The sequence below is a fragment of the Pseudomyrmex gracilis genome, unplaced genomic scaffold (assembly GCF_002006095.1).
Source record: "Pseudomyrmex gracilis isolate BER0280 unplaced genomic scaffold, ASM200609v1 scaffold_137, whole genome shotgun sequence".
In the NCBI taxonomy this organism is placed as follows: domain Eukaryota; kingdom Metazoa; phylum Arthropoda; class Insecta; order Hymenoptera; family Formicidae; genus Pseudomyrmex; species Pseudomyrmex gracilis.
In genome coordinates, this window is record NW_018020721.1 from 63,342 (window position 1) to 84,021 (window position 20,680).

Below are 20,680 nucleotides of genomic sequence, written 5' to 3' on the forward strand. Positions count from 1 at the left end.
TCGTGCATACGAGACTACGGCGCATGTCATAACAAAACCCACTGAAATTCAAAACATTCATAGATTTGTTGATGCTACAAAGGTGTTTACAAACTTTTAAGTTATAAGTTCCGTGTGTGATTTGAGTCTCTCAATTCCGGGGAAACACATAACGGAATCGAATAAATTTTGACGTAGCATTTATTATTTTAATATAAGTTAACAACAATATATAATAATAATAATAATAATAATGTTATACTTCGATAGCAACAATATATATCAATGATTCTTTCTTAATTTACTTCGGATTATTCAACGAGTGTTTTGTTTAATTAAGATATAACGGACATATGTGTGTATATATACGTATATATGTATATATATATATATATATATGTATATAAAACTTATTTTTTATATCTCTGAATTATACCCTCATGTACAAAGACCGGTCATATACAAAGATACTTTCTTAAGTTGAAGTATATATATCGCATGTGTGTGGTATGATATATATATAAAATAATTTCCATATATATGTATATATTATAGAAATTTAATAATTAACATGCTATCTTATATTAAACTAGTCGAGATGCGAATAAAAAACTTGTGTTCGCAGAGGGAAATCCCATCGTTATATTATCGCACTTTCTTTTAATTAATTGTTATTTCGTTCTTATTGCTTGACACGAGCGGAAATGAAAAAAAAAAAAAAAAAGTAATATCTCGGTTACACATGTTTGTCAAGAAAACAAGCAGAACGATGTGAAAGAGATTTGGATTTGTTTCTTAGTTCAACGTAATCGCAATTGACACACGTATTATTGGTTTGCAATATTATTATAGCTTCATAAATTATTAACACATTATCCTGCGGAGTCTTAAAAACAAAACACACACAAGTATGTACATTTATACGAATCCCTTATCATTCTACACACATAATATACAAATATATATTTTTATATAAATGTATATACATGTATATACGCGCGTATATATATGTATATAAATTATTAAAATATAAACAGACGATTAAAAAAAAAAATTAAAATGCGTATTACATGCGATCTGATTAAATGCTGCTGCTTATCACCTGTTTGAATTGTTCATTCGTCAAGTTTACACAATGAACAAGATCAATCAAATCTCTCTCCTCCCTCTCTTCTCTCTCTTTCTCTCTGATATATAAAGTCTGATTGAAAAAAAAAAAAGAATCAGACTTTTACATCAAATCTTGAGATCTAAAAATACAATAGTCTAGTCTTTATACCTTTGTCTCTTGTTTTTTTTTTTTTTTATTTTTACTCGTACATCTTCAATATTCTCCTTAATATCTTAGAAGTAAAAAAATATATATATATATGTGTGTGTTATATCCTTTTATATATATATATATAAACATACACAGTTCTTATAAATATTGAAGAAAAGACAGGAAGAGGAAATACAAGGAAAGCTCCAATATCAAGCTGTATGTCTTTCATCACAATTTTGCTTCTTGTCTCCTTAGTAGACAGAAGCGTTGTGACTGATAAAACAATTGTGTGTGTTGCCGAAAAAAAAGAAGATTCAATGATCAATAATATAAATCCTCTTACGGTAATCTCTCTCGCTCTATCTTTCTCTCTCTCTTTCTCTCTAAAAGAAAAATGGCTGATAAGTGCTTCTTTGGTTGCATAAATCCTTAATTTTACTGATATACATATACATATTTCTCGCGCGTATAAATACTTAGAAAGAAAAGGCAATTATCAGAATCTCTCTTCTTCGAATTGATTTCGAGAACAATCTAATTTTGTCATGTACAAGAAATATCAAACAATTGTTTATAATTCTCTCTTCTCGTAAGATTCATCTCCTATCACGTATCACATAAAAAGTATATAACATTTTAAGGCCACTCACGCACGCAAGTACGCACATGTACGAATCATTGTCTAAAAAATTATAGTTTGTGGTTTTTTTTTTTTAACACGATAGGGGCGCAATAGTTTAAAAGTTTACATTGTTGAACCATTATTGAAAAATAAAGAACGAACATTATGAATTTATATATATAAATTGTCAGTCTACAATATCACCTCATGGTATATATATGGAGGTACAGCCGCCAGCTACCCAAGTCTCTAGAATATACGATATAAACACATCAAATTTACAAAATTATGTATTAAATATATATATATATATATGTATATATTGAGATTATATGCATGTGTGTATGTGTCGAATCTATATGAATTTTGCAAATGAAGAATGGTAAAAGTAATTGTTTACTTAAACGTTTGTTTTTCCTCAAAAAAAAAAAAACAAAAAAAGTAAACAGCAGTCTGTGCACTGCATTTTTAAATATAAATGCGATGAATACGTGCCTCTCTGTAAAATAAACTTCTATATCTTAACGTTGAATATTGGATGAGTGAATTTCGAGATAGAAAAATGGGATCAGATAATTTTCTTAAAAAACGAAATGAACAGATTTTTCTTCATTCTACCAAGTACAACAACAACAAGAGAGATAATGAAAACTAATGGAGATTGCTTGGCAGAATGAAAAAAACAAACCAAAAAAATCGTTTTTTAACAAAATTACTTACAAAACTTTTTTAGCACTCACTCAATACACATTAACTTAATCTTGTATCGCTTGTTGTTTCGAGAAATGCAAGTCGATAACGCACACTTAATACAATATTGTCGATCATAAGTATCTGTGTTTAGATGAACAGCAATTCAATGAAATGGAAAATCGAATTTTCTGACGCTTTTTGGGGGACACACCCGTCTCGGGTAATTTCGATAAATGTCTGCGCGGGATGCACTCATCGCTCGGTCGAATACTTATTTGGTCGATTGTGAGATTACTCTACAATGAACAATTTCAATAAAGGTTTACAATTACTTTACGAAAGCTGCTTTCACGTACATGATTTAATTTTATTAAATATACGAAAACACGCGCAACAAGGCACAATGCTTTCAAGCTATCACACATGTTAGGATGAATTACGTTTATTCTGAAATTAGATCAATAAGAGAAGACTATGTTAGCACCAGCCTAATTTTGTTAGAATGAGCAAATACGATTGTTTATGTATATATAATGTACATATATATACATATGTATATATATATGTATTAAAAACTTTCGCAAGCTGTGTAAGAAACAAAGTTATTCTCGCGTATCAATTTTTGAGTATCCCTTTTCTGTGATTGTAGAATCTTTAATTCGCCTACGTTCGTATATTTCATACGCTCTAGCGTATAATAATATACGTTATACAAATTCAAAAATTGGACTTTTTCTATGCGCCGATTATTATCTTCAGAATTGGAGAACAATTAAGAACTCTATAATTGTCAACTATACATTATTAAATTTAACTCATCATTGTATGTTTAATTGAAGGCAAGTGTGTATATATAGACAATCATTTATACGATTTTAATTATTTTTTTTTAATATATATACAATTTAAACTATTTATCAGCATGTAAATATTCTCAAAAAACGAAAAAAAAAACTATTTTGCAACACTAATTGTACACAAAAGTGACCTATATGTATGAGTTGTCACGAATAATTTATGGTGTGTATTTTGTTCTTATTAATTAAAAAAAAAATATGGTAAGGCTATGTGAGACATTATGCAGTTAACATTGTTCTTATTTTTTTTTTTTTTTTTTATATCTATATTTTTCTCCGCGTGTTATACTTTTACAATCAAATTCCTCTGTGATTGAGACCTTTCTGAAAGCATGAGCATTCTCCATTGTAGACCAACGATTGCGATTCTATTATCGTGTCTACAGTGAACTTAGAAATTGACTTGTGCGTCTGTTAATTGTTTTATTTTACATATAAGTACTATTGCAATACGAGATGGAACCGAGATAAAGGATTACAATAGAGAATTTGCGAAATCTTTCAAGGATTTTGATTGTATTCTCATCATCAATGTTGAAAGCACAGCGTGCTTAGTTGAGATTCTTTCTTTCTTGTATAATTGTCTCTCTTTAATTTCCTTCTCTTTGTCCGATAACTAAATGTTTTACACTCAAAAAATCTTTTCTCTCTCAAATCGTCGAAAAAAAAAAAATAATTATACAATATCATAAGCATTAGTATTATCAAAAAGGAGGGGAAGATATCGTTAAATTAAGATTAATATGTTATGCGTGTCTATCAAAAGGTTAATTGTCTATATATTCATATCGTAGAGATGTGGAGGAGCACCTACCACTGAAGGCATTTGACAACCACGTCGTACTAACAGACGAACAGATGGTCCACCGTTACGTATTATCTCAATCGCTTCGGTATGCGTCATATTTTTGGTATTAATACCGTTTATCTCGATTATTTGATCTCCGACCTAGAAAAAAAACAGAGCAAACATTCGCATACGATATCGAAACGAAAATATTTCTGTGTGACGCAAACATCGGAATTTAACTTACCCTAAGCCGATTGTCGATACAAGCCGGACCGTTTTCAGCGATCTGCAAAACAAACAGCGGCATGTTTTGAAACTCGCGGCCACCGCGTATGCTAAAGCCGAATCCTCGGGTGCCTCGAGTTAATTCCACCGCGTGATACTGGCCCCCATCTCCGTCTCCTGCAGGCTCATCCTGAAAGAAAATAGTTCACATTTTAGACCGACATATTAATTGAAATATTTCTTTCGATGTCTCTGTACTTTTAAATTAATAAAACAATCTGTGTACCTTTTGGGAAAGAGACGTATTGCTACAACAGTCGTCAAGTGGATATCCAATTGTTAACGTGACCGAATAGCCAGAATCCTTAATTAAATTGACGATGTCCTTGTGACAAACATTGGTGATATCTATGTGATTGACAGCAAGAATATGATCTCCGACGTTCAATCTACCACATCTTTCTGCGGGCGAGCCTTCGATTATCCTACCGATTGTCGAACCGGCCTTGTTGACGGATGAGATTATTACGAAACCGAATCCCTCGTTCTCCATTCTCGTGACGGTAACGTCGTACGGATACTGAAGATTGATTTGCCGACCGTAGGAAGGCTGGAAGGTCTCTTGAAGGTGTTCCTGCGTGTTGATTCGTCGTCGTATTCCCAAGGTCACGCGCCCGTTTTGCGCCGCCGCTATCATAAGCTGCACTACATGATGATGAGAAGAATTCATGACGCTCTCTCCGTCGACAGACATGATCAGATCGCCGGTATTAAGTCTATTATCGAGATCAGCTGCTCCGCCAGGAACGATATGACCGACCGAAACCTGCTGACAATTTTCAAGACTGTATGATTTTGTAGTGTATGAAATCAAGTATTGTTAAAAAAGAAAACAAACAAAGACATTTTTGAATCTGATACATCATCAAAAGCTAACCTGAGATCCTTCTTCCGTACCACCTACTATTCTAAATCCAAATCCACTGTTTTGCCTAACCAGAGTCACTACGGTTTCTATCCATTCTATGTCAGGAACCATTGGACAGACTAATTCGTTTGTGTAGTGAGGATACCTTTAATCAATATCGATCAAATGATAAATTTTTTCGATTTTTTAAATAAATCTCATAAGTTTGCGTAAGATTTGCATAACATATTGATAAAATAAAGTGTGTACCGTGCAATGGAACTGGAATGTGGCTGTTCGTGCTCGAAACTGGTGCTTTCTTTCCGTTTGTCCCAGATTTCGCCCGTGTCAACGTTCTGTTCTTGTCCGATTGAGTACACATTGTAATCTTCACTGTACTGGGAATGTGACTGAACGGGATAAACGTCTTTATAGAAATCAGAGTGCAAGTATCCGTTTTGCTTGAGTATGTTGTCGTGATGGGAGATGTCAATGGAATACATGTCGTTGTTGATGTTCAGCTTTTCGTTCGTAGCCCAGTCGCGCTTCGGCACGTTTCTCATGGTATCGTCGTTGAGATTCATCACTGTGAAATTGTCCGATAAATTAGCCGTGATGTTGGCTTTGTACGAGTCGGAGTAATACATCCCGTGGGAGTAGTCGGAATATTTGTAGTGATTATTCAGCGGATTCAACTCGTTTTCGCCCTGCGACACCTCGTTCCAGTTCGATCTACTCGCGCTGGTCGGCGATTTGGGACGATTTCTGGTGTCGATCAGCGGTGTCTTCGGTCTGCTGGGAATCACCGTTTTCGACTGCGTGCTGTAAATATCCGCGGTGGGTGTTTTACTTCTGAAGAAATCCTGCGTGTTCTTCTCCTTTTTCTCTTTCGATTTCGTGGTCGTTCGCTGAACGTATATCAGCGCTTCCTCGCTGCGCGGACAGTCCTTCAACACTTGTACCACTTCCGAGTGACACATATTTCTAACGTTGATGTCATTTATGTTGACCAAAATGTCGCCCTCCATTAAATTCTTGCAACGCTGACGATCCAAGATCTTCTTGACTTTCTGACCGTGAGCTGAGTCCGCTATCGTAAATCCAAATCCCATTGCGCCCTTCACGATTGCGATACTAAGAAATTCTGGCTTGGAAGGCACCGGTGAGTCCTTACAGTCGTTCAAATCATTGCTGTCCGACAGCAAAATATCTGTGCTGCTCGGCCTTTTGATTGTGTTGATTTTGTCCGAGATGCAGAGGTCAGGCATCGAATTAACGGACGTTGTGGCGAGATTCTCGCCGTTCTGCAGACTGTGCACTGGCAAGAACGTGGAGTCCAGGAAGTTGAATCGTCCGTTGTCTTGTAGAGACGAATTCAAATCCATATACATCGCAGGATCTTCTGTTAAAAAGATACAGAATTTGATCTTCTGGTAAAAAAAAAAAAAAATGAACATTTATTAATCGTCGCATTGACTTTATTTACCTGGCGCGTTGACGGCGATCGTAGTCACAACTTCTGTGTTAGGATCATTCGGGTCAAAGGGCAACGGATAACCTCGGCACACTTCTAATGAGACAGTTTCGCCGCTACCGATCGATTTGAACACATTTACCATCTCGTTATGCGTAAATCCTAGCACGCAGGTATCGTTAACATACACTAAGACGTCCCCTGAAATTAAATACAATTGTGCAAAAACAACGCGGAGACCAAAAAAAAAGTAAATAAGCGGTTTCTCTTGTGAAAGAAATTACCAGTTTGTAGTTTTCCATCCAACCACGCTGGACCGTTTGGCACGACGCTTTTGATTTGAAGAAATTCCTCTACGGTGTCATCGCCCCCGACAATAGTAAATCCCAAACCCCTTGAACTTTTTATCAGAGTGGTCCGTATTCTCTGGCCCTTCAGTTTATCGGGATTTCTAGTAAAATTGGGACTCTTTCTCTCGAGCAAGTTCTGCTGCGCCCTTTTGGCTTGCAAGACCGGATTTTCGTACTGAGTTCTACGATTCACGTGATCGATGAAATACGTGCCGTACAGAGTGTCGTCGATCTTCTCCCAACCGTAAGGCAGTTCGTCGTCGAGACATTCTTCCAGAGATCGTTTTTGAAACTTCGACAGACGCGGATCTAACCAGTGAGACGTGCCTGTGTTGTGGCTGTAATGCAATTTTTATCACGTTGTGTTAGATAAGAAATAATTAAAAGACAAAGTCTTCAAGCAAACTTGTGTATAAAAAAATACAACGGAGCAAGCAAATCACGTGACACTCTGGTGTGTGTGTGTGTGTGTGTGTGTGTTGCGCACGTACTCTATAAAATAAATTTCTCCTGTATCCGTGTATGCCTTCTCCCAATTAGGTGGTAATGGGCCTAATTGATCTTCCGTGGCCGGAGCGCGATTCTGAGTATTTTGTTCTTGGTCCGAGGTTCCCGTACTTTGTTCCGAGCCCGTATTGTACAAATAAGTCGGCGGAATTCTATCGCCATTATTTCCACTGATCGTCAATATCTCCTTGTCCAGACTTTCTCCTTTAAAACGAGACAAAACAACACGTGAAAAAAAAACACTTTTGTCACAATATTTATACAAACGTTCAAAAAAACATTATCACAACCATCGTACCGTCGTTAGGATTGTCGATAGACGTTGTATCGTCGGTTTTTGTGGCCATCTTTACATTCGTGTTTTTAAAATCCTGACAAGGCAACTGAAATTGTCACAAGATACGTCATGTGGAAACTTCAGTACGTAATAACAAAGTTTTTTTTGCAAACACAGCTGTGCATATATATATATATATACGCAACACGTAACGCTTCTTTTCATAAAGCGTTTACGTCTTGCGTATATATTTGCTACATTTTCGCCAGTTGGGTAATGAATGTAGCGAGGAAAGCAAAACACGCGGAAAATGCAACCGAGTGGTCTCGACCGGACCGTTCGCGATAATTGGAGCAAAGTGTTCGCGCGCACGTTGGCTCGAACGAAACCGACTCATGCCGGTTCGACTACCACTAACGCTCTCGTTGCACGCGTTCCCTGTATCAGGACGCGTACGGACAGGTGTCCGCGTGCGCAATTACATAAACCAAGGAAAGGAACGCGACCGCGGACGCGAACAGAAGGGCGAAAGAGGGAGGAGGGAAAGGGAGAGACGAGAGGGAAGGAGAAAGAGACGGGGAGAGAGATAGAGAGATAGGAGATAGATAACAGATAGAGAGAGAAACACGCATGGCGGTGCAGCATCGAGCTGCTGCTGAGGACTTGTGTTGCATTCTTACGAATGCATTCACCCGTGCGTGGCGTGCCGTTCACATATGACGCGCGTCATTAAACCCGTTCGTCGTGGACCAGCATCTTCCTGCACTTTCTACGTTCCGAATATGAGGCATGACTTCTCTCCGGAGGAGGAGAAGGGCGAGTTTTGAAAAAGAAAAAAAAAAAAGAAAGAGAGAAAAGAGGAAAGCGAACGAGGGTTCGTTATTTTGCATTTGCGTTGCATTTTTCACACGTCCTTTTTTTTCTGTGCGTTTGAAGCAAAATAGTACAATCAGACCCAGCGACCCGTTTGAAACAGCCGTAACGCATGACCCGCCACGTAACATAAATAATGTTACGCTGGGGGGTGGTAGCTCCAGCAATGCGCGCTCTCTTTCTCTCTTTCTCTTTCCGCCTCTCTCTCTCTCTCTCTCTCTCTCTCTCCCTTGCTTTGTTTTTTTTCTCATAGTTCTCCCGCATCGACGTGGCCAAGCACATGCATGGGGAAACAATGGCACGTAATATTAAATAAGTTTTCCTCCCAACTCGCATCGAGATGTTCGAGCAACCGTTGCTGACTGCGATGCGTCATCGGGATGACAGATCGCGCACTTCAGGAAAATTCCTATTATTTACCGTAGAAAAAGACAGAGAGTGAAAACAGTGAGGAGAGAGAGAGAGAGAGAGAGAGAGAAAGAGAGACACACACACAGAGAGAGAAAGATATGCGCGTGTGTGTAAGGAGAACGCCTTTTCTTCTGTTTTCTCCCGACGACGACGACGACGACGACGACAACGACAACGACGAAAACGACAACGGAAGAAGCAGCGACCCGAGTACTCACGCTCCGCTTCTTGCGCGACGATACGTTCACCAGTAATCGTCATGATTCCAGCAACGGTGGTCCAGCCCGCTACACCCATCGGACCGATCGTCGGCACTGAATCCACTCGCAGATCGAGGAAACGCTCATCACCCAGTCGAAAACGAATCGGTCACAACCCCGAAGAGGGAGAACGAGGTGTGCGCGCAGAAAAAAAAACCGCACTCACTCGCACAAGATCGGACACCGGACTACATCACACCACAGCAGCGCATTCCCGCCGCACTGTCGCTCGTTGCGCGCGTGCGAGGCCATGCGAGACATTTAACCGACCATTGTACGTACATAGAATATTTGCATATGTATTTGTGTGTGGGTATATACATACGCGCGTCTTGCTCCTCTCCGTCCGCCGCACCGTAGAAGTGTAGAGATTGTATACATATTTGCGCGTTGCGCATGCGCCGTCACATGACCGCGTCACGTGGCCGCGCCGAAAAATTCGAAAATTCGCACGCCTGGTTCTCGCTCGTGACAAAAGTTTTTTTTGTCACGGGAGAGAATTTATACTTTTTACACGGATTCGTTTAAAACGTTTGTATTAGCGCAAAAAAATGCCGTACATTAGAGAAGATAGAAATCTATTTACAACAACAACAATAAGGGCGATAAAGTTTTTCTCTCGGAATTTGCAGCATGAACGTGGTTTTGAATTACAAAACATACGTATTATTCGATTTCACAAGTGAAGTATTTCTGGTGTTAAAGTAGAACGTAATTGAAGTCGTCGATGATTTTGTAGCGATCTTGACGATAATTCACCAGATCGTCCAGGAAGCGCGTGCTGCTCTCGTTGTGAACGGTCGTAAGCACGGGCGGTAGAGACGCGATGCCCGCCGTGTTCGCCAGATCATCGTAATAGCGACCTTGCTCGCGGCCCATCATGTGAAAGTGTCTCTTCTGCAGACCTTTCTCGGCGCGTCTAGCCGCTTCCTCAGCTTCGGAGCGTAGCATATCCGCTTTCGCGGGAAACTGCCTGTCGCCGTGCCAGTGTCGTAGGACAAATCGCACCTTGAAATCGCAATGTAAACCGTGGATTACCACCGACGTGTATAATTTCACATTTACGCCGACCGACGCCGGCGGATGCGCGAGAAGTAACTTTCTAGCATTTTTTTTTTTTTTTTTCCCGTCGCACGCGCGTTCCTCTCTCAACTATATAAAACTGGAAAGACAATTCCATACGCTCGGAATGTCCTGTGAATATAAGAAACGCTACATTCTTACCCCGACATATTTTCAAGTCATCGCATTCCGCAGAAGACGCCGGAACATCGCAAATGTCCGAGGACATGAGGATATTTTACGAGAGATTTAAACGCGAAGAAAAAAATTTCAAGCGCAAAACAAAGCGTTTCGAAAAATGATTTTGTTGAATAAAATAAAATAAAATTGTTTATTTTTAATTTAATTAAAAATAATGCGCGCAAGTTTTTTTGTTTTTAACACTCCGCTAATGTCGCACATTCGCGCTCGTCGCAAGTTCTGTTTTTTCTATTTAGAAATTTCAGATAGAAATGTATAACAAAGCATATTTTTTTCATGTACCTGCAAATCGAACATGCTAAAGGCGCAGACGTAGTAAGGAAGACCCACTAGTGCCAGGGTCGGGTTCTCTATAGATACCAGATGCTTCCAAAGGGGTGTAACCATATTGGAATCCACTCGTACTCCGCAAGATTCGGCGAGAAAGGGGAAACTGTACTTGTAACCTTTCGAGAAAGGTCGAAGAATTCGGAGAATGGTTTAATTGTGAGTCATTGCACGGAGAAAACGCGTACGGCACAAACGTCAACGTAATTGTCTCCGTATAACAATAAGGAGACTAATATACCCACCTGTACAATAGAAGACAACGTCAACCTGTTCTTTCGTGCCGTCCGCAAAAATTACCTCGCGCTCCGTCAGTTCCACCACATCAGCTTTCTAAAAAGAAAAGATCGCGACGGCGATCTAAGTAGTACCTGTGTAGCACGCGTATATATGATTTTACCATTTTCCTTTTGGACTCGCTCTTTTTTTGTACCTGTACAACGTTCTCGGGGAACACGGTGAGTACGGTCTCGCTCAGATGATGACTCAGAATCACGCGCTTCGCGTTCTTGGATATCTCCAACGCCAAATCCATACCTGTCGCGAACAAAAAAGAGGCCGCGTTTTGATCGCCGTAAATAATCTCGTCGAAGAATTTGTTGTTTTTTTTTCATACACGCTTTAAAAAACAATAAAATAAATACATCTTCTTTCTACACAAATAACTTTGGAAATTGTATTTTTTTTTTTTTTTTTTACCGGAAGGACCGGCTCCCAAAACAACGACGGTTTTGCCGTCGAAAATCTCGGGAACTCTGTAGTCGTGGCTGTGAATCTTTTCGCCCAGAAATTTATCCCGACCAGTTATGTCCGGAATTCGAGGCTCGAAATAATGACCATTGCACACCATAATCGCGTCAAACGACTCAGTCACGACAGCGTCCTTCTGCAAGTCTCTGACCTTGACCGACCACTTCCGGTCTCCTACGACCGGCTCCACCAACTCCACATGATGCAGCAACTATACGACGTATACAGATAATAATTTACTCTGTGTATTGTTATGCAAAATTTCGCGGGCGTTCGCAAATTGCACTGTGTATATATATTCTTATATTTGCGTGTTTCAAATTCTTCGTCTATTAAATACACCGCGCGTAGTCAAATGCGCGCAGCACTCACTCACCCGAATGCAAGAGCGCAGCGCGAAGTGATCGCAATACGCGTTCAGGAAATCTAATATCTCGGTGCGGGACAAGTAGCTCTCGGGTTTCTCCGGTATTAGGAAATCGGGATAGCCCATTACTTCCTTCGGCAGATTGGTTCTAACAATTAAATATAAAATTGTCACATAGGGCATTTTTTTCAGATTTGCTTTTGTGCATTTTTTTTTTTTTTTTGTTTGCTTCTTTTTGTTCTTCGGGAGGGAAAAGTTGCTCTGAAATTGTACCTGAGGCTTTTGTACATGCTGGTGTGAACTGGCAAGCCGTATCTGTCGGAGCCAGTTTCCTCCCGGTAGACCCAGGTCCCGCCGATTTGGTCTGTTTGTTCGTAGCACACCACTTGATCCCCGGAAGCGCAGTGCCGAAGCGCAGCGAGTCCCGCGGCTCCGGCGCCGATCACAGCGATTTTCATGATCGCGCGGTCGTTATTAGTCGTTCGAAGGCTTCGTGGAACATGAAGAAGTTTAGTCATTAAAAGAAACAGAATAGACGAAGAAAGAGCTCAATAAATATTTGACATAGCACGCGCGTCGAAAGTTACGCGTAAAATATGTTACATTTTAGATTGCTCGCTCGGAGGAATTATATTATTATTATTGCGCAAATCGTGTTTATCTAATGCAATACGGGAGCAATACTCTGCTTATGCAAATTTCTCTGTCGAAACCGCCAGACCAGTTCGACGGACTCGAATTATTTTCAACCGGGGCTAGACCCCTGTGAGAGATTTAAACAGGTTCGAGATCGAAATGTGAACCGAGTTTTTTCTTCGTATAATTTTATATCAAAGAATTTATATTTGAAAAATCTTTAAATTTACTTTAAAATTTGAAAAATCTGTCACTCTCTATCACACCATTTACTCTTAATGAGCCGAATCGGAACAGACAGCTTTATATAAACGCGAGAGTTCGTTTTTGAGTAGATGATAAAACAGACGTCAGTGAAGATAAAAGTTTGATAAAATATGATTTAAAGCAATTTATACTCACAAATAGAAGATATGATAGCGGAGAAGAGATTACACAAAGCGATTCGAAATTTAAAGTTGCGTCGACGATACGTGTGTCGCAACTGAAGTGGAAAACGCAGTCATCGAGTAAAAAATAATCCTCGTAAAACGATCAGTAAGGAAAGACACAAGGCTGATACCGATAATGAGGTCATCGAGTTTAAAGAATCACAAGCGTTCTTTTTATATTCCGACTTTCTTGTACAATTCATCTCGTGTAGCAATAAAACACAAATTTTGTTTTCTACTTCTTAAAATTAAGTAACAAAAATTAGCTCGTACCTGAAATCTCAGAAAATGGAAAGCGGTCATTAAACGAAGTCACGAAAGATGAAGGCTGACATAACACTTACTCCCAACAACACCGATACCGTAGCTTATCGTATAAAAAGCAAAACTTGACCTCCGACCTCGACTAATCTGCTCTGCTATTCTCGACTCGTACAACGAACAGAGTCGCAGTTAAGATCTTATACAAAAAAAAATAATACAGGACAGCTCTTCAGTTTCTCTCGCAGATGGATTGAGGAGATTTTATTATCTGAAATATACATTTTTACAATCATGTAAAAACAAAGTAACACATGTATATACAATTCAGTACGTCTCCGCGTGATGTGGAAGTGTTGCAAGTTCAAATTTAAACGGCAGATGTTTTCTGACTGTTTTTGTACAAATGAACAATGATAAAACGTTTTTTTTCCGAAAACGTTGAGAGACGAACAAAATGTTTCTAAAGAACAAAATGATGACACACATACACCCAAAAATTGATTGTCAACGTCCTTTCCTCTCCATTTCCCATCTCTTCTTATACAACATATACAACTGCATCGCCACTCTCGCATCCTCAATTGAATCGTGTTCGCCTATTTGAATCTCAACGCCTAACAATTCATGCGCAAGTTTCTTGAGACTAGGAGTGCCTCCTTTCGATATCTGACGAAAAGCTTTGTATCTCGAGGTGTCTCGCAAATATTTTCGAGGATGCGACAAGTACAACACCGCGAGATCGTGTCTCAAAGCGTGACCAACCAGAACGCGACCTTTCAAAATGTCCGCCACTTCCTTCTGAACAACCATAAAGTCTTCTCCATTTTCCACCAGCTCCGGACGAATCCCACTAACCGCCGTTCTATAATCCACAATTTTCTCCCTGGGCTTAACGTATTTGTCATACACACAATAACCATGTTTATTTACAATTGACACTCTAGCTAACATGTTCTCTGTGCCATTACCAATTCCAACCATCTCGCAATCCATAGCAACCTGCTTTGTCAGGATCTGTGTTTCTTTACTTTTGACATCATTGTGCTTTGTATTTTCCTTCTTGGTCACTTCCTCTTTAGTATTTACTTGCTCCTGAAAGTAATCAATACACTCAACTAATACTTATATATGTGTAGATATACTTGTACATACACAAAACACTACATAAAGTACATACGTGTATTGGAAAATAATGTTTAGATCTTGGATGTCTATTTTGCAAAGTAGTTTTGTTCTTTTCTTCCTTGTTTTGTTTCTTTTCTTCCTTACTTTTTTCTGTGTTTAAGGTGGACGACAAGGTCTTGTACAACTCCCAATTGCAACCAGATGCTTTGCGTTCGGTGATTGCAACAAGTTGCTGTGGTGCTTTATTTTTCTTCTTCTTTTTCTTCTCCATGCCAATTGTCGCATTATCCATCCTAGAAAAATAATCGAATTTTGATTTCTATTTGATCACTATGTTTGTGTAAGCATCTACTGCCAGATTAAAAGCATGCCTACTTAGTTTCTAACCTTAGTTCTATATATACAATTTCAAAAAACCACAAATTGTCAATGCGAGCAGATTTTTCCGCAGAGAAATGACGTTTGATTATTGTTGATATAGATTCTTAAACTTTGTTTAAATACTTTTTATAATTTGTGTCTGCTCATGCCTAATAATTAATTCACAAACACATATATACATGTATACACACGAAACTACGAGAGACAAACACATGCGCGCACATTGTGACAAGTACGGTTTTCAATAATTATGCCGCAATTTCATAGAACAATTATAATCAATTATGTAGAATTATGGCAAATTGGCTCCTTACCTGATTAACGACCAAACGACGAAACACACAAAGAAAACAGAAAATATTACACTTGACGATATCGGTGTTTCTGGATGCGGAAGTTGATTATTAACATTCATTGATCATTCATCGAGGAAAAAAAATCGAAAATTCGCTTATATTTACAAATAAGATGAAGCGAATTATTTTTTGAACATGCGCGAAACACATCTCGAACTGTGCAACCATGATTGCCAAGTTGGATGTTTTTATGATGTAACGGAGATTTGCAGCGTCTGGTGGCGTAAACGTGAAAGTTTGACTGATCGATTTGTCAAATCCGAGCGATCGACCAATTGGATGTGCCATTGTACACTCGGCCTGAATAAAAAAAAAAAAAAAAATTCCATTCCTTTCTCTAGAAATGTCTTTGGACACGACTACCCTAGTACCGTTCGTGTCCTTTGTGACATTTGCAATTTGTACGTTGTTCCACCTGTCTACGTATCAAGAACAATACGGAAAGACCTGGAACCTGGTGTGAATGTTTTTCAATATTTTTGCATAATACTTTTTCGATGCGATGTATTTTTGGTGAAAGCGCACGTGAGTGTTTTTCCAACTTTTCGAACGTTGTGACGAGAATTCCGTCGTTGACGCGTTCTGTCGCGAGGAGGAGCAAATTTTCGCTCGGTAATCGACATATGTCAATATTTACATGTTAGATAACAATGCAATTTCTATTTTGGTAATAATCGTATGGGAAACAATTTAATAATTTAACGTGTCTGCTAATAATCTTCTTTTATCGTTCGTAACTTACGACTTAGGCGATATCGCGCACAAATATGTTGTTTCGCGCGTCGAAAAATTGTTCACGTCTTTCGTGAATGACGTGTTAAATTTGTCGTGATAAATGCGCAATTTGTATTGTTGCTCAATGTTCTAATAGTCGCGACGGAGCGTCACACTTGCGCGAAGTTTTGATGACGGTGCAATTGTCACGAGCACGTTACTTATTCTTATCTATCACGTACGTGTGTGTTTGTTTTTTTTTTCAGCGAAAAAAATTTCACCTCCGACTTCCCGCTTGTGAAAAACGTTTTTTTTTTTTTAATTAATTAATATTCAACATGACGGAGGACATGTTAAGCGCGGACATCTGCAGGGTTTGCAGATCGGAGGGCCTTGCGGATCGACCCCTGTTTCATCCGTGCATCTGCACGGGCAGCATCAAGTGGATACATCAGGAATGTCTGGTCCAGTGGATGCGCTACTCGCGCAAGGAATATTGCGAACTGTGCGGCTACAGATTTTCGTTCACACCTATATACAGTCCGGACATGCCGCGTCGTTTACCTCTCAGAGATGTTGTAGGCGGTCTGTTCTCCAGCATTGTCACCGCTGTTAAATATTGGTTACATTATACACTGGTGGCGGTCGCGTGGCTAGGAATTGTACCTTTAACCGCACGTCGTACGTACAGGGCTCTTTTTAGCGGTCCTATCGATTTAGTTCGCGTAAGTAAACTTTGCACGCGTGTATGAAAAAAAATAAAAAAAAGTATATGTTAATTTCGAGAAACCACACTTGAGCGTACAAGAAATTGAGAAAAAATTTTCATATCTCTGTGTGCTTACAGATAATGTCTTTGCCAATGGATATGCTCTCCACTGAAAATATTTCGTCTGATATATTTCATGGCTGTTTTGTAGTTACTTGCACCTTGTTTGCATTTATTGGTTTGGTATGGCTGCGAGAGCAGATTTTACACGCGGGTGGTCCCGACTGGCTCGAGAGAGATAATGTACAGTTACCGCCAGTTGACAATCCGCCACAAGCAAACGCACAACAACAGCAGCAACCTCAAGAACAACATGCTGTACAGCAAGAAGTTCAGAATAACAACAATGTTCCTCCTTTTATTGATCCGCCTATTCTGCAAGAAGGAGAGTTACATAATGAAGGTACAATAGTGCCGTATTTTTGCTTCGATATTGTGATAGTCGTTTCCACCAATTCCTAGAAGTGCCTAGAAGTTCCAATCAGAGTTAACAGCCGACACATACTTTCCTCGATATTTTTCCGCTCGCGAAATCCGCGGAACACTAATGTATCATAATAATTTTAAAAGTGTAAGATGTTGCGATGTTAAAACAATGTAGCGGAGTTGATTGTAAATATGATGATAAATCGTTTATAACTTATATTTAAGTAATTAATCTTTAATTAATTTTTTTCTTAACTATTGGACAGAATCTAATCATTTAATTTTAATTGGATAGATCAACGTCCTATATATCGAGAAGATAACAACTTGGCCAATCCACGAATTGGCGAACCAGAGGAACTGGTGAGAGACATACCAGTTCCTCCACCACTTCCAATCAGAGACGATCTTGATGCGGATGGTGTGCAAGCAAATGCTGGCGAACGTTGGGCAAGAGGACGAGCGGTAGGTGTGCAAGCCCATATAGTCGGGCCGGCGCAAGGTGAAGCGGAGGAAGCCAATTGGAATCCTATGGAATGGGACAGACCTGCCGAAGAACTCACTTGGGAACGTCTCTTAGGTTTAGATGGATCTCTTGTCTTTCTTGAACATGTCTTCTGGGTTGTATCCCTAAATACTTTATTTATCATGGTAAGTATTTTATATAACGTGAGATATATAAAAAAATTACTGATTTTCTTTTTCCTTAATTTATTATTTATTTTCAGGTATTCGCTTTCTGTCCATATCACATCGGTCATTCTACAATAGCGGGATTAGGCTTGCAAGAACACGCGGCAGCGTCGCACTTCGAAGGCCTAGTGACCACGCTGTGTGGTTACTGCGCTATTGGATTTTGTTTCGTGATTCTTCACACTCTCGCCGCGCTGTTCGGCTTACAGCGTTCTCAGAGAATCCTGGGACTTTGTTACGTGATCGTCAAGGTTTCCCTGCTCTCCGTTGTGGAAATCGGTGTACTTCCATTGATTTGCGGCTGGTGGCTGGACATTTGCTCGTTGGCGATGTTCGACGCCACGCTCAAAGATAGAGAAGCTTCGTTCAGACACGCACCTGGCACGTCTATGTTTATTCACTGGCTGGTCGGGATGGTCTATATATATTATTTTGCGTCGTTCATACTTCTCCTGCGTGAGGTTCTACGTCCTGGAGTTCTCTGGTTTTTGAGAAATCTCAACGATCCCGATTTCTCTCCCATACAAGAAATGATTCATCTTCCTATACTGAGACATGTGCGACGATTAGTCGCGTCTGCGATTATATTCGGCACCGCGATTTTACTGATGCTTTGGCTACCGGTGAAGATTCTGAAATGGGCTTGGCCAGGATTTTTGCCCTACACTGTGACTGTACAAAGTGAAGCTCAGGTAAGAAAAGCGTGACAAATTACGTTATTTCATTTATTTGTTTTTTGTGTTAAATTTTCTTATTCCTCAAACAATTTGTAACAACATTATCTCAAACACAGGTCAGCGAACTCTCGTTGGAACTGCTTCTGTTGCATGTAATCCTTCCCGCGTTACTGGAGCAATCACATACACGCACATGGTTGAAAGCACTCGTGAGAGCATGGTGTCGCGTAGTGGCGTGGATGTTGGATCTGCAGTCATATCTCGTGCAAGATCAGGCGGACGATCCTGGACCGGCAGTTGTCGACGAACCGCCACATCCGGATTTAGGTGCCGCGCATCAGGCACTTCTCGATAGGCAAGGACCCACGGGATTTCAACCTTACATCAGACCGCGGTGGTTTATCGCTAGACTGATCGGTCTGTTGTTTTGTGTCTGCGTGTCTCTTGTTGTCGCCAGTCTAATAGCTATGACGCTGCCCGTGTGGCTCGGACGTAAAGTAATGGCGTTATGGATGGTTGGTGCGCCCGCCCCATCGCCGCCCGTGTTGCCGCCCACGTTAACTGGATCCGGTAAGTCGCGCGAATTCGTCCATTGTTTTTTTTGTACAAATATATATTCTCATACAAGTAATTTTGTTTATTTTCATTGTTTTAGAAGGTGGTGAGACTATGATGGATTCTCTTTCCGGACGAGTGCATGAAGTGTACACGGTAGCGTGCGGAACGTACGTATGTTGGGCCGCGGCACGAGGTTTGGCGCTGGCATTCTCCTGGTTACCTCGCGGTCGAAGAGCCATCATAGATCGGATCAAACACTGGACGATTCTCGGCATGAAAGCTTCCGTGGCATTCGTTTTACTTATAGGAGTTATACCGCTTCTGTTTGGTCTTCTTCTTGAGTTGGTGGTGGTAGTTCCGTTGCGCGTCCCACTTGAGCAAAATCCTATTTTATTCATCTGGCAAGATTGGGCTTTAGGAGTATTGTACACGAAGATAGCCACTGCTGTGACCATGATGGGACCCGAGTGGCGGCTGCGTCTTGCCATCGAACGCGTATACAATGGCGGAATAAGGGAAATGGATTTGAAATTTGTTATTAAGGAAGTGGCGGGTCCCGTTATATGTTCCTTTGGTCTTGCTCTCGCGGTCCCTTACGCCATCGCTTACGGGATAGTTCCGCTTCTCGTAACGAATCTGCAGACACAGATTCTCATCGCCAGACGTCTGTATCCTTTTCTTCTTTTGGTGAATCTGTGCGTTGTACTCGTCTACTTTCAGATACGCCAATTCAGGAGATTATACGAGCACATTAAGAACGACAAATATCTCGTTGGACAAAGGCTCGTGAATTACGAACATCGCAGCAAATCGCAGCAGTCGCAGAGATCAAGCTAACGGCGTCATTAGACGTGAATATCACGAATGGAGAAGACGAATTAAGATTAGCTTCGTGTACATTCTTTAACAACTATGATGATTGATAATTTATATTTTAGTCTTGCTCTTATTTTTAATATTATAATTTATTGATGTAAAAGCGATACCTCGAATAAATCGAAGAGACTGTTATCCAACGTATCGCTTGTCATTTCAACGCTTCGCTAACTTGCGTTAATCAAAGACAATCAAAACGCGCTAAATCTCGATTAACACGCTCGCGATTTGTCCTCCTTGAATTGACATCTCCTCTACATTTTGATGTGTGCTCGCGACCTATTTTCTTTTTTTTTTTTTTTTTTTTGTAACTTTATCTTATGTGCTTAGAGTAAGACCCGGGATACGTCTCCTCCGTTCCCGTTTAGTATGGATTTCAAACGAGACACAAAAATACGTCAAACTTGATAAAACCTCGTCTATCGCCTTTTTTTTTTTTTTTTTTTTTTTTTTGTATAACTTTGATACCACTATGCGGCATGCGGTGTAATAAAAACTCAATAAAATATACTTTGATTGATAAATTGCCTCGTTATTTATCCGCGTGATGATTAAAACTTTAATGAGTTTCAATATAT

The 20,680-nt window shown here is 39.8% G+C and overlaps 3 protein-coding genes across 5 annotated transcripts; 1 reads left to right on the plus strand and 2 right to left on the minus strand.

Moving 5' to 3' along the window:
- Nucleotides 1-668: 668 nt before the first annotated feature.
- On the minus strand, nucleotides 669-13,315 carry LOC109856921 (membrane-associated guanylate kinase, WW and PDZ domain-containing protein 1-like). Its single transcript, XM_020432691.1, has 18 exons — nucleotides 13,235-13,315; nucleotides 12,470-12,685; nucleotides 12,206-12,344; nucleotides 11,779-12,040; nucleotides 11,513-11,616; nucleotides 11,325-11,412; nucleotides 11,035-11,198; nucleotides 10,198-10,497; nucleotides 9,448-9,592; nucleotides 7,653-7,872; nucleotides 7,096-7,499; nucleotides 6,824-7,012; nucleotides 5,608-6,739; nucleotides 5,368-5,503; nucleotides 4,717-5,256; nucleotides 4,450-4,620; nucleotides 4,230-4,364; nucleotides 669-2,854 (listed from the first exon to the last, which is right to left on the minus strand). The coding sequence occupies exons 2-18, from the start codon at nucleotides 12,652-12,654 to the stop codon at nucleotides 2,690-2,692; spliced, it is 4,479 nt and encodes a 1,492-aa protein (XP_020288280.1). The 5' UTR covers nucleotides 12,655-12,685; nucleotides 13,235-13,315; the 3' UTR covers nucleotides 669-2,689.
- Nucleotides 13,316-13,686: 371 nt separating this feature from the next.
- LOC109856902 (RNA exonuclease 4) lies at nucleotides 13,687-15,560 on the minus strand. 3 transcript variants are annotated; one of them, XM_020432646.1, is made up of 4 exons: nucleotides 15,348-15,560; nucleotides 14,705-14,945; nucleotides 14,016-14,619; nucleotides 13,687-13,795 (listed from the first exon to the last, which is right to left on the minus strand). In XM_020432646.1, the coding sequence occupies exons 1-3, from the start codon at nucleotides 15,446-15,448 to the stop codon at nucleotides 14,032-14,034; spliced, it is 930 nt and encodes a 309-aa protein (XP_020288235.1). In that variant the 5' UTR covers nucleotides 15,449-15,560; the 3' UTR covers nucleotides 13,687-13,795; nucleotides 14,016-14,031. The 3 variants fall into 3 exon arrangements, with proteins under 3 accessions (XP_020288235.1, XP_020288234.1, XP_020288236.1); XM_020432645.1 differs by lacking the exon at nucleotides 13,687-13,795 and having other exon boundaries at nucleotides 13,802-14,619; XM_020432647.1 differs by lacking the exons at nucleotides 13,687-13,795; nucleotides 15,348-15,560 and adding an exon at nucleotides 15,040-15,228 and having other exon boundaries at nucleotides 13,803-14,619.
- A 196-nt stretch (nucleotides 15,561-15,756) lies between these two features.
- LOC109856901 (E3 ubiquitin-protein ligase MARCH6) lies at nucleotides 15,757-20,237 on the plus strand. Its single transcript, XM_020432644.1, has 7 exons — nucleotides 15,757-15,914; nucleotides 16,370-16,828; nucleotides 16,951-17,275; nucleotides 17,594-17,949; nucleotides 18,027-18,683; nucleotides 18,785-19,238; nucleotides 19,324-20,237. Exons 2-7 carry the CDS (start codon nucleotides 16,442-16,444, stop codon nucleotides 20,061-20,063), a joined length of 2,919 nt encoding a protein of 972 aa, XP_020288233.1. The 5' UTR covers nucleotides 15,757-15,914; nucleotides 16,370-16,441; the 3' UTR covers nucleotides 20,064-20,237.
- Nucleotides 20,238-20,680: the final 443 nt, after the last annotated feature.

Coding starts and splice junctions, on each gene's coding strand:
- LOC109856902 (XM_020432646.1), bottom strand. CDS start 15,448: ATGAATGTTAATAATCAACTTCCGCATCCAGAAACACCGATATCGTCA. Junction 14,946..15,347: donor GTCGTTTGGTCGTTAATCAG/GTAAGGAGCCAA, acceptor TTATTTTTCTAG/GATGGATAATGCGACAATTG. Junction 14,620..14,704: donor AACATTATTTTCCAATACAC/GTATGTACTTTA, acceptor GATTACTTTCAG/GAGCAAGTAAATACTAAAGA.
- LOC109856921 (XM_020432691.1), bottom strand. CDS start 12,654: ATGAAAATCGCTGTGATCGGCGCCGGAGCCGCGGGACTCGCTGCGCTT. Junction 11,413..11,512: donor TCCCCGAGAACGTTGTACAG/GTACAAAAAAAG, acceptor TTTTCTTTTTAG/AAAGCTGATGTGGTGGAACT. Junction 9,593..10,197: donor TCGACGACTTCAATTACGTT/CTACTTTAACAC, acceptor TTGTGACCGATT/CGTTTTCGACTGGGTGATGA.
- LOC109856901 (XM_020432644.1), top strand. CDS start 16,442: ATGACGGAGGACATGTTAAGCGCGGACATCTGCAGGGTTTGCAGATCG. Junction 17,276..17,593: donor AGGAGAGTTACATAATGAAG/GTACAATAGTGC, acceptor TTAATTGGATAG/ATCAACGTCCTATATATCGA. Junction 18,684..18,784: donor CTGTACAAAGTGAAGCTCAG/GTAAGAAAAGCG, acceptor TCTCAAACACAG/GTCAGCGAACTCTCGTTGGA.